This window comes from Mycteria americana, chromosome Z (genome assembly GCF_035582795.1).
Source record: "Mycteria americana isolate JAX WOST 10 ecotype Jacksonville Zoo and Gardens chromosome Z, USCA_MyAme_1.0, whole genome shotgun sequence".
Lineage (NCBI taxonomy): Eukaryota > Metazoa > Chordata > Aves > Ciconiiformes > Ciconiidae > Mycteria > Mycteria americana.
This window is the reverse complement of record NC_134396.1, coordinates 79,582,399-79,596,256: the sequence shown is the minus strand read 5'-3', so window position 1 is coordinate 79,596,256 and position 13,858 is coordinate 79,582,399. Positions and strand designations below refer to the sequence as shown.

The following is a 13,858-nucleotide window of genomic DNA, read 5'->3' as shown; positions in this document are numbered from 1 at the left end:
GCCGTCCGGGGCAGCCGGGCCGCCGGTGCTCGGATACGACGGCGTCCGAGGCGGAGGGCTGGGCGGGAGGGAGAAGGAAGCTTTCAGAAACGGAGTCGCGTCCATGTCAGCTCCCGGGGGGGGGGGGGGGGGCCGGGGTGACGGGCGAGCCCCGTTACCGGCCCCGCGTCCCCAAATCCGGGCGCGTCCCTTCTTCCCGGCCCGGCCCGGGCACGGCGAGCGGCTCCGCCGCAGAGGCCCATTCCCCCGGGCGTCCCTGCCCGCTCTGCCTGCAGGCAGCGGGGGTCCCCTGCCTTCGGCCCCCGCTCCTCTCCCCTGCCCGCCGCTGCCCCCCACGCGCGGAGGAGGCCGTGGGGCGGCGGTGCCGGCGCGGGGGCAGCCCGGGGAGGGGAGCGGAACCCACCCGCGTCCCCCCGGCAGCGGGCCGGTTCTTCACGTCCGGGCGGGTTCCGCGGGAGAGGGGCCGGTCGGCGGCGTGGGAGGCCGCGGGCCGTGGGCGTGCGCGGGTGGGAGTGGGTGCGCGGCCGCGGGCGCCGGCGGGCGAGGGGAGCCGCGCGGGCAGGGCGCTGCGGGCAGGAGCTCTCGCCGGGCCCGGCTCGGCGGGAGACGCCCGGGCCCGGTGTCCTCCCTCCGCTGGGAAGGGGCCGCCGTTGTTCTTTCCCCGAGTCGCCCCTGCTGGGAAATAAGTCCGGGGGCGACCGGGGCCTCGCGAGTTCGCCCCCTCCCCGCTCCCCGGCCTCGCCCGCGCCGCCGAGGCCTGCAGGACGCGGCCGTGGGTCTGCAGCCGCCGCTCGGTACCGGCGGGAGGCCGCCGCGCCATCGGGGGGTGCGGGGGGAGCCCCGGGACGCCCCGGGACGGGACGGAGCAGCGCAGCCCCCCAGCACCTCCACGGGCCGCTCGGCCCCGGCCCCGCGGGCTCCGCCGCGGCCTAAGGGCCGTCCCCGAGCGAGGGGCGCAGGGCCGCGCAGGGCCGGGCAGGGCTGGGCCGGGCAGGACCGGGCAGGGCAGGGCAGGGCCGGGCAGGGCCGGGCAGGGGGTGCAGCGGCCGCTGGGGCCTCCCCGCCGCCCCCAGGCGCTGGCAGGCAAGTCCCCGTCCCGCCCCCGCGGCGGCCCGGCCCGGCGGGGAGCGCGGCCCCGGGGCTGCGGCGTCACCCCCGGCCCGGGAAGGGGAAGTCGGTTCTGCTGAAAAGTTGGTGACGGGCTGGGGCCGGCGGAGGCAGAGCGGGCAGGTGCCGCCGCCGCCGCCGGTGCCGGTGCCGGTGCCGCCGCTCTGCAGCAGCCGGCGGAGCGCTGGGGGCGGCTGGTTGGGAGCAAACTTTGATTCCTGCTGCAGCAGATGTCAGAGTTTTCTTGGGTTTTGGCTGCGTCTGGGGACATCTTGTGATGTTTTAGAGAACAGGACATGATCTCACATGGCGAGGAGCTCTTTAGTTTCTTAATCATTTCACGGTTCCTTCAGAGGCTTTTTTCCACCTAAAACGTTTAGTTTCAGCTCAGTGATCAGCTGCAAAAGCTCGGCGGGGAGCGGAAGAGTTGAATTATTCCAACCTGCGAGAGCCCCTCGAAAAAAAAAGGAAAGAAAAAAAAAGAGAAAATAAAGAAGAAAAAAAAGAGAAAATAAAGAAGGGAAAAAAAAGAAAAGAAGAAAAGAGAAAGAAGAGAAAAAGAAAAGGAAAGAAGAAAAGGAAAGAAAAAAGAGAAGAAAAGAAAAGAAAGGAAAAGAAAAGAAAAGAAAAGAAAGGAAAAGAAAGGAAAAGAAAGGAAAGGAAAGGAAAGGAAAGGAAAGGAAAGGAAAGGAAAGGAAAGGAAAGGAAAGGAAAGGAAAGGAAAGGAAAGGAAAGGAAAGGAAAGGAAAGGAAAGGAAAGGAAAGGAAAGGAAAGGAAAGGAAAGGAAAGGAAAGGAAAGGAAAGGAAAGGGAACAGAAGAGAAGCAAAACGAGAAAAGAAGAGAAAAGCAAAAACAGAAGGAAAAGGAGGGCGACAGCAACACGAGGCGGAAACTTTTCCCTCTGTCCGTCCGCCCCAGTGCTGAACGGCCGGGATGGAGCTGGACAAAACCTACGCGACCCCCCGGCCCGGCCGCACAGGTGGGTCTCGGGCTGGGCGCCGCGGGCAGCGCGGCGGCTCCGCGGCCGCGGGGGACGCCGAGACCCGTCGCGCGTGGGCCGCGGCGCGGGGCCGGGTCGGGCGCGGCGGGGCCGGCTCCCAGTGGGGCCCTCGGGGCGGCGCGGGGGCTGCCGAGAGCCCCGTGCCCCGCCGGGGGGCCCCGCGCCGGCGCCGGGGCCGCCTGGGTGTCCGCCGGCCCGGCGGCTGGGGTCGGGCGGGCGAGGGGACCGGGAGCGGGGATCGGCGAGAGGCCGCGGCGAGCCTCGTCCCGGCGTCCCCGCGGGGAGCGTGGGCGCGGCGGCGGCCTCGCGGCTGGGTGGCGGAACGCAATTCCGCAGCGATCGATGGGGCCTTTTATTAGTTAAATCGCCTGAATAATCGTTTAATCGATAAAGCATTTCATGGCGGCGCGCCGCACGCCCCAGCGGCGGGGGCGGCCGGGGGCGGCAGCTCTGCCCGGGCCGGCGGGCGGGCAGCGCGGGCAGGACGGGCAGCGCGGGCAGCGCAGCGCCCCGAGGCCTCTGTCGCCGCTGGCCGCGGGCACCGCGGGTGCCGCCGCACCCCTGCGGGGTGTCGGGCCGGGGGTCTTCACCCGCCGTGCCCGCCGGGGGGAGGAAGGGGAAGAGGAGGAGGAGGGGGATGCAGGCAGGGGGGGAAGACCAGGCCGGGAGCGGCGCCGACCCCGGCCGCCCGCGCCCGCTCGCCCCCCGCCGTCCCTGCGCCTCCCCGCCGCGGGGTCTCCCCCGGGCCGAGGTGCCGAGCGGCGGAGGGGGGCGGCCGGCCCGACGGCCCCCGGCTCGGCTGCGGGGCTGCGCGGGAACGGGCCCTCGCCGTCCCCCGGGCCCCGCGGCGGCGGCTCGGCCGCGCCCGCGAGTTTCGCCTTCAACGAAAACTCGCCCCGCGCTCACCCGCCCCGCGCTGCCGCCGAGGCCCCGAGGGCGCGAGCCGCGGGCGCAGCGGGGCGGGCGGCCGGCGGGGCGGCGGGGGGGGGCTGTGGCCCGGGGGCGGCGGGGGAAGCTCCCTCCGCGCCTCCATCCCCACGGCGGCGGCGGGGCGGGGAGCCGGGTCCCCGGTGCCCTCGGCGGGGCGGCAGCCGGGCGGCGGGGCCGCGGGCGGGGGCCTTGGCTCGGCCGGGCTCTGCCGTGCCTCCACGCTCACCCGCGGCGGGACGGGCGCGGCCCGGGGGAACCATCCCGGCCGCCTCGCCCTCGCCCGGCCTGGAGCCCCAGCCTGGAGGCCAGCGCCGCCCGGGGCAGGGCCCGTGTCTCGGCGGTCGGAGCGGGAACCCGTCGGCCCTGGACGCGGCGGCGGCCTCCCGCCCGCCCGCGCGGCCCTCCCCGGGGCCGCCGAGCCCCGCCGCCGCCGCCGCCGCCGCCGCGGACAGCGCGGGAGGAGGCTGCGACGCCGGCCCCGGCCCGCGCCCCGCCGCGCCCTGACCCACTGCACGGGCCCCCAGGGACCCACGGCCGCGGGAGGCGCCGGCCGGCCGGCCGTCGGGGGGGACCCACGGCCGCGGGAGGCGCCGGCCGGCCGGCCGTCGGGGGTCCCAGGCCCACGGCCCGGGGCCGCGGGGCCCGCCCGCCCGCCGCGGGCCCGCCCCCCTCGCTCCGCCGGAGACGCCCCCCCCCCCCCCCCCCGCCTCCGCCCTCCCCCCCGCCGCGGTCTCGCGTGGCTCCCCCCCGCCCTGCCCCGCCCGGTGAGGGCGTGCGGCCACGCCCCCCGCCCCCATTGGCGCGTGGCCCGCCAATAGGCAGCGGCCCCGCCCGGCGGCCAATGCGGGGCGCCGGCAAGTTAACTTTTGCGATTGGCCGGGGCGCTGAGTGACGGCCGGGCCCCGCCCGCCGCCGGCCCGCCGCTGTCCAGCCGCGCGGTGCTGAAGCGCCGCCCGCCGCGCCGCCTCCGCGGGCGCGTTGGGGCGCGCGGCTCGGCCGCGGGGCGCGGCGGGGCCGGCGGGCGCGGGCGCGGCCCCGGGGCGGCGCCCCCGGCCGCCGGCGGAGGCCCCCCCCCCCCCCCCGCCCCGCCCCGCCCCGCCCCGCGCGCCCCCGGCGGCCCGCCCCCGCCCCCGCCCCCTCCGCCCGCCACAACCCCCGCCGCCCGCCGCGGGCCGGCAGCGCGCCGGGCGCACCGCCCGAGCCAGGCAGGCGCCGCGCCGGCCCGGCAGCCCGGCGGCCGACGGCGGGCGGGGAGGGGGCGGCGGGCGGCCCCGCGGGCGGCGGCGCGGGCGATGGGCGCGCCGCGCCGGCGCCCCAGGTCGGACGGCGGCCGCTGACGGGGCGGCCCGGTCCCGCGAGGCCGCGGCGAGGCGCGGCGAGGCGAGCCCGGCCCCCGCCCCGCTCCCCGCCCTCTCGCACACCTTCCCCCGCCGCTCCCCTCGCCCGTCGCCGCCCCGCCCGGCTCCGCGAGTTGCTGCGAGCGGCGCGGCGGGGGGCGGCACAGGCGGAGCGCGCCGCCGCCCCGGGACCGAGCCCCGCGGACGGGGCGCCCGCCCCCGCCGCCGCCCGCCCCGGCCGCCGCCGCGCAGCCGCCGGCGCCGCCAGCACAAAGAGCCGTCGGGCAGGGAGCGCCGGGCTGCCGGCCGCTGGACCGAGACACCCGCCCCCTCCGCGCCCAGCGCCGCCCCGGAGCCGGCAGGCGGGTGCCGCGGCGCGGCTCGGCTCGGCTCGGCTCGGCGCGGCGCGGCGGCCGCCCGGGGAGCGGCCGGGGCAGGGGCGCAGCGCGGGGCGGCCGCTTCTCGCCCCCCCCGACGGAGCCACCGGACGTCGCCAGCGGCGCGGGGGGCCGCGCTCGGCCGGCGCCGTCGGATACCGCCGCCCCGCCCGGGCGGGACGCTCCGGGGCTTTTCCCTTTTTTGCTTTTTCTGGGTTTTTGTCGGTCGGTCTCCGGCTCCCGCGGCCCGAAGCCGAGCGCCGCCGGCGAATCGAGACCTGCTCGGCGAGGCCGCCCCGGCCCGGACCGCCCCGATGGAAATACACTGTAAGCACGACCCGTTTGCAGCAATGCATAGTAAGTAGGCTGCTCCTTCAACTTCTCTGACACGGCCGCGACGGGCCCTGCGCGGTCGCGGACGGCGCCGCGGGCCGGCTCTCCCCGCCCGCCCCGGGGCTCCGGGGCGTCCGGGCGAGCGACGGCCGCTCTGCCTCCTGCCCCCGGCCCGGGCCGGCCGCCGGCAGCCGCCGGGGCCGCCGAGCCCCCTCGGGAGGGCCGGCCGCGCCGCGGGGATGGCTTCGCCGGGGGACGGGCGGCGGCGGGGTGCTGCGGGCCGGTGCGGGTGCGTCTTCCCGTGGAGAGAGACGACGGACGTGTGCGTTTGTGTGCACGCACGCCTAGCCGTGAACCTATAGCTGTCTGTAGGTACGCGCGCACGCCTCCGTGTCTGCGTGTGTGTTTCCCCCTAAATCAGACCCGCGCGGAGAAAGCCGCCCGGTATTCCCGACGAACGGAAAAGTTTGCTCTACGCTGTTCTCGCTCTATTTCAACATTTTGATGTTCCTTAATTAAAAACAACCGGGGGAAAAAAAAAGGGGGGAGGGGGGCAAACAAAAACGAAGGGCGCGGGGCGGGGCGGGGGAAGACTCCTGCTCGTTACCGTCCGAGGAACGGCGTGGCGGCTCCTCGGCGAGCGGAGGATGAGCGGGCAGCAGCACAGGGGGAGCGGGCGGGCCGTGCGCGGTGGGCTCGCCCGAGATCGGTTGTGCCGGAGCGGTCGGGGAGTCTCGTCCGTTCGCACGGCGTTATGTGAAATGACATCTCCTCTCACGGTGAGTTAAACGCTGCGTTACGGCGAGGGATGGCGAGGACAGTTAAGGCAGAACTAATCTCGTTTCCTGCTGCACGGCAGCCCTGCGGCGGCACGAAATTTGTTTGCGAAATGAACCCTCCGGCGCCGGGCTGGAAACGGCCCTTCCGCGCCCTCCCCTCGCCCGCCGCCCGCCCGCTGCCTCCCCCGGCGTCGGAGCGGCTGCGGGGCCGGGCCGGCCGCCGGCACCGCGCTTCTGCGCGCCCGTGGGAACGGACCGTCCCCCCGCGGGGACGCGGCGCTCAGCCCGCGCTCGGTTCCCTCCCGTCACGGTGACCGGGAGAACTTCCCCGGCGGAAGGCCGCGGTGCGGGGCGCGGGGTGGGGGGGGGGGGACACGCGGGGCCCCGCCGCCGGAGCGGCCCTTCCCGCCCGGCCGCGGGGGCGAGCGGGACGCGGGCTGTCGGGCCCGCAGCCCACGCAGGACGGGCTTCCCGCGGGGGGCCAGACACCCCGGGCGGGAGCAGTCGAGGCGGGTTTCGCCGGCGCCTTCCGTCGCTCGCAGTTGCTGAGGTTACCTTCCGCAGAATTCCGGGGCAAAACGGAGGGAAAGCCCCCCCGCCCCCGTGCCTTCGTTGTGGCCCCCGGCCGGGCCGTTCGCTGCCCAACGACCCCCGGCCCCGCTGCTGCGGGGGGGGGGGTGGGGGTGCGGCCCCAACGAAACGCGGCGGAGGAGGACGGGGGAGCCGGGCCGCGGCGGCGGCCGCCGGCGGCGGGGCGAGCGGAGCCGGCGTCGGAGCCCGGGACGCTGCGGCCGGGGAGGGCCGGTCCCGAGCGGCAGCTCGGCCCTTTCTGGCGGCCCCGCGGGTCCCCGACTCTCTCCCCCGTCCTCCGCCCGCCCGAGCTTCCCCGCCCGCAGCTGCCGGGGCTCCGGGCAGGGCCCGCGGACCCGCTGCCCCTGCCGGCTCCCCCTGCCCGAAGGCGGCCCCGAGTCTCGCTCCGTCCCCGTTCCCTGCGGGGGGCTCGGGGCTGCGGAGCGGGGCACGGAGCGGGCAGCGGAGCAGCGCGGCGGCCCCGCTCCGCCGGCCCCGCACGGGGCCGGGGCCAGAGCCCTGTGTGCCCCCGCTTCCCGCAGCCCCCGGCCCGACGGGGCCCCCGGCGCCCGCCCGCGCCCGCAGCCGTCCGGGGAGCGCGGCAGCCCGCGGAGAGGGACCCCGGGCGGGCAGGGAGCCGGGGTCGGCGCCGGTGCCGCTTCCCGAGGCGGTGGCAGGTTTGGGGAGGGGTCCCCCGGCGCGGCGGGAGGGTAGGCGGCGGCCCCAGCCTTTGTTCCCCCGGCGGCGGCAGGGTCGGATGCTCTCGGCCTGGGCAGGCCTGGGCTCCGCCGGCCTCCCGGGGGCTGGGAACGGGCTCCGGGGGAGAATCGGCCCTTTCCCTAAGGAAACGCATGTCTTAATGCTTGCTTTCTCTCCTGTTCTTTCTCTTTCTTTGTTTCTGTCTTTCTTTCCTTCTTTTCCTCTTTCTTTCCTTTCTTCCTTCTTTCTTTCCCTCCTTCTGTCCTTCTTTCCTTCTCTCCTGCCTCTTTGCTTCGTTCCTTCCTTCTTTCTTTGCGTCTTTTCTTCCTTCTTTCCTTCCTCTGTTTCCTTCCTTCTTTCCTTCCTCTGTTTCCTTCCTTCTTTCCTTCTCTGTCCCTGTGCCCTTCCCTTCCCTTCCCTTCCCTTCCCTTCCCTTCCCTTCCCTTCCCTTCCCTTCCCTTCCCTTCCCTTCCCTTCCCTTCCCTTCCCTTCCCTTCCCTTCCCTTCCCTTCCCTTCCCTTCCCTTCCCTTCCCTTCCCTTCCCTTCCCTTCCCTTCCCTTCCCTTCCCTTCCCTTCCCTTCCCTTCCCACCGCTGCCGGATCTTGCCGTTCCTATTGAATGCACTGTGCGTGGTTTTGTACAATTAAAGCCGATAATAGGCAAGGAGCCCGAGGTCTCGTTCGCCGCAGCGTTGCGGGGTTGCTCCTGTGCACCTTGGCCATCGAGTTGTCCCCGCTCCGGCCGTGGCATCGTCCCAGCTCCAGCGCATCCCTGGCGCTGCCACCAGCTCCGGGGCAGGGGCAGCTGCAGGCAGCCCCAATGCCGGGGTCTGCTCCCTGCACCCTGGGGCTGCCAGAGGGACGGGCGAGCCTGAGGCCAGCTCGGCCGCTGGCAGAGGTCTGGCTCTCGCACTGGTGAAGGCAGCGCAGACACTTGTCTGCTCGCACAGGCTTTAGCTGGCTGTAGCAATCGCGTATTTCATGTGGATTCATTATGTGTCCTGACAGTTCTAGAAGGTGTTTGCAAAGTTTGACAGCAGTTTATCAATGCTGAAATGACTGGATTTAAATAAAAATAGCTCTGTATAATCTTTTTCTTTTTCCAACACTGAGGCATTTGACATACCATTCAAGCCCTGTGCAAATAGATTTTCTGTATTATTTTTATTCCAGAATTGGCACCCATACTGCCCCTATTGCTTGTTTTCAGTTTCTCCACTCCTCTGTAATCTAAGTAGCTTGGATGATTAACAACATGAGGGTTAATTGTATTTCCTCACTTGGTACATGGGATTATTACATGTTCATGGATTTTACACAGTTTCACTACTATTCATCCAAGTGGGTCCCGTTTCCCACCAGATATATGATTCACCTTGCTAAAGGTGAACAGTGCAAATCTGCTAGAAAAGGAATAATAATAAATGGGGCTTGCCTGAGTGTTCGTGTTTCATTTGTGGGATCATAATACCTGCCAAGACTGCTGTAAATTATAAGAGCAGAAATCATGCTGGTTTTTGTTTTTGCTCTTAATTAAGTCAAGGCATTTGGAAAAAACCCCAACACATATTTAATTTCAGATATCCCCTTCTGTGCTTAGGCACAGATAGTATGTAGGCTGAGTGATCGCCCAGCCTTATTTTCATTGGGCTTCCTAGGCAGAGGCTCACGAGCAGCCTCTTCTCCACGGGGCAGCGCCAGGCCTGCCCCCGGAGTTTGCAGTCGGGCAACAGTGGCCGCTGGCTTCGGGAGGAGGGTGGCCCATGTCCGGGCAGCCAGGCATCGCTGCGTGGCTTCCCGTGGCCATTTCCCAGCACGGGGCCCGGTCTGCCTTCACACAGGAGGGTCCTCCCCTCCGGCGAGTGGCATTGCGGCAGCGCAGGCAGCGTGGCCGTGACTGCCTCCGTGCTGCAGGTCCCGCAGCGCCCGGGGAAAAGCAGCTGGAGGCTGGACCGAGGCTGGGGAGGCGATGCCCAGCGCTGGGGAGCGCTGGGCTGGGGGGCTCTGCCATGGAGAAACATCCTGCAACTCTCACACAGCTCTTCTTCTCCTGCCCTTCTCCCCCTCCCCTGTGTGTTTCAGGACATGGAGGCGTGAATCAGCTGGGGGGTGTTTTTGTGAACGGCCGCCCCCTCCCAGATGTTGTTCGCCAAAGGATTGTGGAGCTCGCCCACCAAGGAGTCCGGCCGTGTGACATCTCCCGGCAGCTCCGTGTCAGCCACGGCTGCGTCAGCAAAATACTTGGCAGGTAAAGGGGGGACAGCGAATCCTTCTGTGTCCGTCAAGAGAAAAGCGTCAATGCCAGTCCCTTAATTGAAGGCTGCAAACAAATGGAGAATAGTAGAAACCTCAGGAAATCAGTCCAGGGAGGAGAGGGGCTTCCTGACCACTCACGGTTTTATATGCCTGATGTGGGAAAAAAGTGCCCCTGTTCCTGTCTCTGGTTCGTCCCTTTCACAGTTTCTTGTCGGTCATTGTAACAGAAAGTGCAAAATGCCACGTGGGGTGTATTTGCTGTACATATGGCAGGTATCCTGCACCTGTCTGTTCTGAGCAGACAGGGAGTCATCTTCAGTGAAATGGGAAAAAAACAGAAGGTGTGCAAGTTACTCGTTTTGCTTGCTGAAGAAGACTCTCTTTTAGCAATAAGACCATTATATATGATATATATACATCAACATTGCCGTGCGTTCGTTCACAAAGAGTATTTTGCAGTCCATCCCACTGTTTAATTTGATGTCTTTTTCTACTCTTCTGCTGGAATATGTTCTTAATGAGAGCACAGAACACCATAAGTAACTATTAACCATCTTAATTTTGGCTGTTTTGGGAGTAGCCCTCTGGTTAGGCTGGAGCTGCTTGAACCACTATGGCAACAGGAAATTAAACTCCAAATTCATATAATTTCCTGATTTTGTTTTAAAATTTGACCTAGATTCAGGTCAAAAATACTGTCCTTTGTATCTTCTTTGTATCTTGTGAACAAATCTGAACGTAATTTGTGTAAATTATGGTATTAAAATGGTTTGGACTCCAGGTATTGTGAGATACTTGAGTAACTTATATTAAGGGAAACATTTTTTGGTAAGAATGTTTTTCTTAATTATCTGGAAAAGTTAATTCCTGAACTATTTACTACCCTTCCACAGTTAACTTCATTGTTTAGAATTTTACTTGTACTATTTTTATTTTTACCATCTCTTTCTTTTCCAATTTTTAACCAATTTGCTTTCCTGGACATAGCATAGCTGCACAGACTGTTAAGGCAATTTTTTTTGTAGTATCACGCAGGGGATCTGCTTGGATTAGCAGTGTTTACGATCTGTCAGTGGCCATTTAAGTGCTCGGAATCAGACTGACTTGGCAAAGTCACAGGCCCCTGGACTTGTAGCTCTTGGCATTCTTTTCCCCATCGCCCCCTCTTACCTGTACCCTCCTTAACTGGTGAACGCCATCTGCACAGCTCCGCACGGTGTGCTTTTAGAGAGCCGCACGCACGAGCCAGCGTGCAGGTTACGCTCAGCGTCCCTGCTTTTTCTCTCATGCCTTCGTTGCAGGGAGATGCATTCCCCTGCAAGCTACAGGCATTCCTCCCGGTGTGGGCTGGAGGACATTGATGCCTTTACTGTTTAGAGAGGAAAACTTTCCGTGGGCTTTATCTGAGACCTGCCTGCCCATCGCGGGCTGTTTTACTCGGTTATCGCTTTGCATCCGCTGTCGGCACAGGCTCCTGCTCCCAGCCTGGCTGCCGTGGTTCGGCTGGTGATGCTCTCCGCTGCAGCAGACTTGCCACCAATTCCTGTCAGGACCAATGTACAGCTAAGAAAGGGGCAATTTATTTACGTACCAGGCAAATGTCCGAGGGTTTTACTTTTGATAGTTTCAATGGATTTACTGTTAGATATATTTGCACTGTAGAGCTAAGAGCAAAGCTCCAGAGCTTTGCCATTAAAGTTGTCAACAATAAATTGGAATTTCATAGCTCATTATTTTCATAACTAATAATTACAGTGGGTAAAATGTCACTGTAATTGCAGCTCTGTGTGTGTGTGTTTTTGCATGTGCGTGTGTGTGTGTGAAAAACGGGAATCCTTATGATAAAGCCTTACATTTGGAATTTTATGGTCGGAATTTTTCAGTCCTCGATACGGACTTAAAAAACATCCAGAGGCAGGGAACCAGCCGTTGCAGTGCAAGTGACACTCTCGCCCCTCGGAGGAGAGTACCGCAGGGGTGCCCGCTGTCCACCTGCATTGGCAACTTGCTGGGAGCAAAAGGCCCAGACCTGATGTACATAAAATGAAGCCGACTGCAGCCGTCCTTGCCTTTAAAATGGAGACAGGAGGCAGGGATGCCCGTGCCGTGCGGTCTGCAGGCTCTTTGCTGCTCCCAAGTTCATTGCTACGGCGAAGAGGAGGGAGGTGTCAGCGGCGTCGCGGGGGAGAGCTGTCTCTGGTCGCAGCGAGCTCTCCTGGGTGCCCGGGGAAAAGGGTCTGGGCCCAATCCTGCACCCTCCTGTGCGAGGCAAGTCTCTCCATTGATGGGTGCGTGCCTTTGCAGGCTCGAGGTGGTGACGGCGGGTGGGTAGGCAGTGGTTAGAGGATTTGGGAGTGGAGGTCTTGCTGTCCAGAGGGTACCAAGGCTTTGTCCCCCACCGAGCTTGCTGCTGCCACAGGGTCGTGGCAGCGAGGGCCTTTGCCGTCACGGATTACCTACCATGGCACAGTCACCGTGGGAAACACCGTCTCGTCTGTGCAGCCATGGCTTCCCAAGCTGGTGGCTGACACTCTGCTCAGCTGGGCTGTCCTGTGTCGTGGGGTAGTCGACAGGCACCGTGTCACGGTGCAGCGAGGCACTGTTGGAGAAAACCGCTAAGGAACGTTTGTAAAATCTGTTTTGACTGGAAGTAAGAAAACTATGACTTTCTCTTTGGTAGTGTTCGTGGTATTGTCTGGCTTCCTTCTACACCCTCCTCACAGGAGAGGTGCCGGCAGCGGAGGTTTTGAGGCCAGGGGTGCAAGGTCTTAGCAGGTTTGTGGTTCAAGTTTGGCATCGTTTTGTCATGTCCTCAGGAAGTATGGGAGGAGCTGAATTTTACCCCCCTGCCCTAAAGCACGCTACTGGGCTGCATTTAGGGACACCAGGAGGGTTAATCCATCTCTGACACTTGACGCTTTTGATTACTAATATTGCTTAAATGGCTCACGGAGGCTGGTACATCTGAGTCCACGCCTGCATCCAGAATATCTGAAAACATGTACAAACAACACGGTGTCAGTCTCTTTAAAGGAATTTCAGGCCCTGCACACAGAACTCTCCCAGAAAGATTGAAAACCGGTAGCGTGGCAGAAATTTGATGAACATGGTTCCGTGTTACAGAGAGACAGACTTCGGCTGTGCGGCCTGTTTGTGCTCTGCTCATGCTGGAAAGATTGCGGAATTAATTTTTTTTCGTATAATGGGTATGTCAAGAAGCTGCAGAGAAAATGTATTAATAAGCAGTCTTATGTTCTTACTTGGGAGTCTTTTCTGAGCTCCCTAGTAGAAATACGGGCACAGAGCACCGAGCGGACGCGTCTAAGCTGCTGAGAGTGCGCAGCTCGGTAGGCGTCTGGTTGAAAGGCTCATGAAGTCGAGGACTGCTCTGTACGTGCTGGATCAGGGCAGTTGGGGCAGTTGTTGCAGGTAGGCACGGGGTTTATTTTTTGCCTGGTCACAAGAAAATTCACAAGATACAAAGAAGTGCATGGCCGGGAGAGTACCTTGTGGTCCCTGAGAGCGCAGCACAGAGGAGCCTGATCTCAGTCGTGGTCTCCGCTCCGGCCCTCAGTGGATAAGATACGGCTTCTGCTCTTAGCAGCACGTTCAAGGCTTCGTTTATTAAAAGGGGAGACTTGTGGGGCCGGGGATCTCAGCTGCGATGTATTGTTGCAATGCTACCAAAAGCAGTTGCTCTTGCGTGATTTACATGTGAAGAAGCCTGGCAGATTTCTGTCGGTTTAGGGGTCCAGTCCTCCCCCTTCCCCGGCGTGGTGTCAGCGGAGCTGCTGGTGTGGGGAGAGATGCTGCACCTGGGGAGGGGCCGCAGGACCGGCCACAGAAACCAACCCCACATCAGCTGGACCCTCCACAGCACGGGCAGCTCCCTTGTCCTTGAAATTCGTGATTGAAACTGCCAAAAACATAATGTTAGAAAGAATACATTTTGAAAAATATTAACTATTAAAACCATAGTATGCATATTAAAACCATAAAATGGGAAAAAGATATGCCGGTGTATTTATTTCAACAGTGCAAATAAAATACAATACCTAGTCTTCATTTCACTATGAAATGATAACAAGCCCTAGATATTAATGACAGAGAATTTCTGTAGAATTTCAGTAATTTACTACAAAAGAGTCCACCGCAAAAAGTGGTCTTTGGTGTGATTTGTTTCTATTATTGTCAGTACCGCTGATTAATAACACACATTTTCAGTTAATTTTGGATCCCGGCATGCCCTTTAATCTTGCATTGTTTCTTTTGTCTTGCTATTACAGAAAAATATATATTGTATCCCGAGGCCCAATTCCAATTACTATAAGTTAATCTATTAGGTGATAAAGCACTACATAGGCAGAAAATGTGTATGTGAAAGTGAAGATGTATCTCAGGATTTGCTGGGGTCTGGTTACCTTGAAATTATGTTCTCTATAAATCTCAAAGCATGTTCTCTGTCTCT

General features: G+C 63.6%; 1 protein-coding gene across 7 annotated transcripts in view; it reads left to right on the top strand.

Moving 5' to 3' along the window:
- Window positions 1-2,042: 2,042 nt before the first annotated feature.
- Window positions 2,043-13,858, top strand: part of PAX5 (paired box 5) — a 140,485-nt gene continuing 128,669 nt past the window's right edge. For 5 of the 7 annotated variants that reach the window (XM_075526695.1, XM_075526694.1, XM_075526692.1 and 2 more), the window contains exons 1-2: window positions 2,043-2,088; window positions 9,217-9,382. In XM_075526695.1, coding sequence (XP_075382810.1) covers window positions 2,043-2,088; window positions 9,217-9,382 — 212 coding nt within the window. Of the gene's footprint in view, window positions 2,089-5,067; window positions 5,111-9,216; window positions 9,383-13,858 lie in introns of those variants that run through there. The other 2 variants (XM_075526693.1, XM_075526691.1) reach the window with 1 other exon arrangement.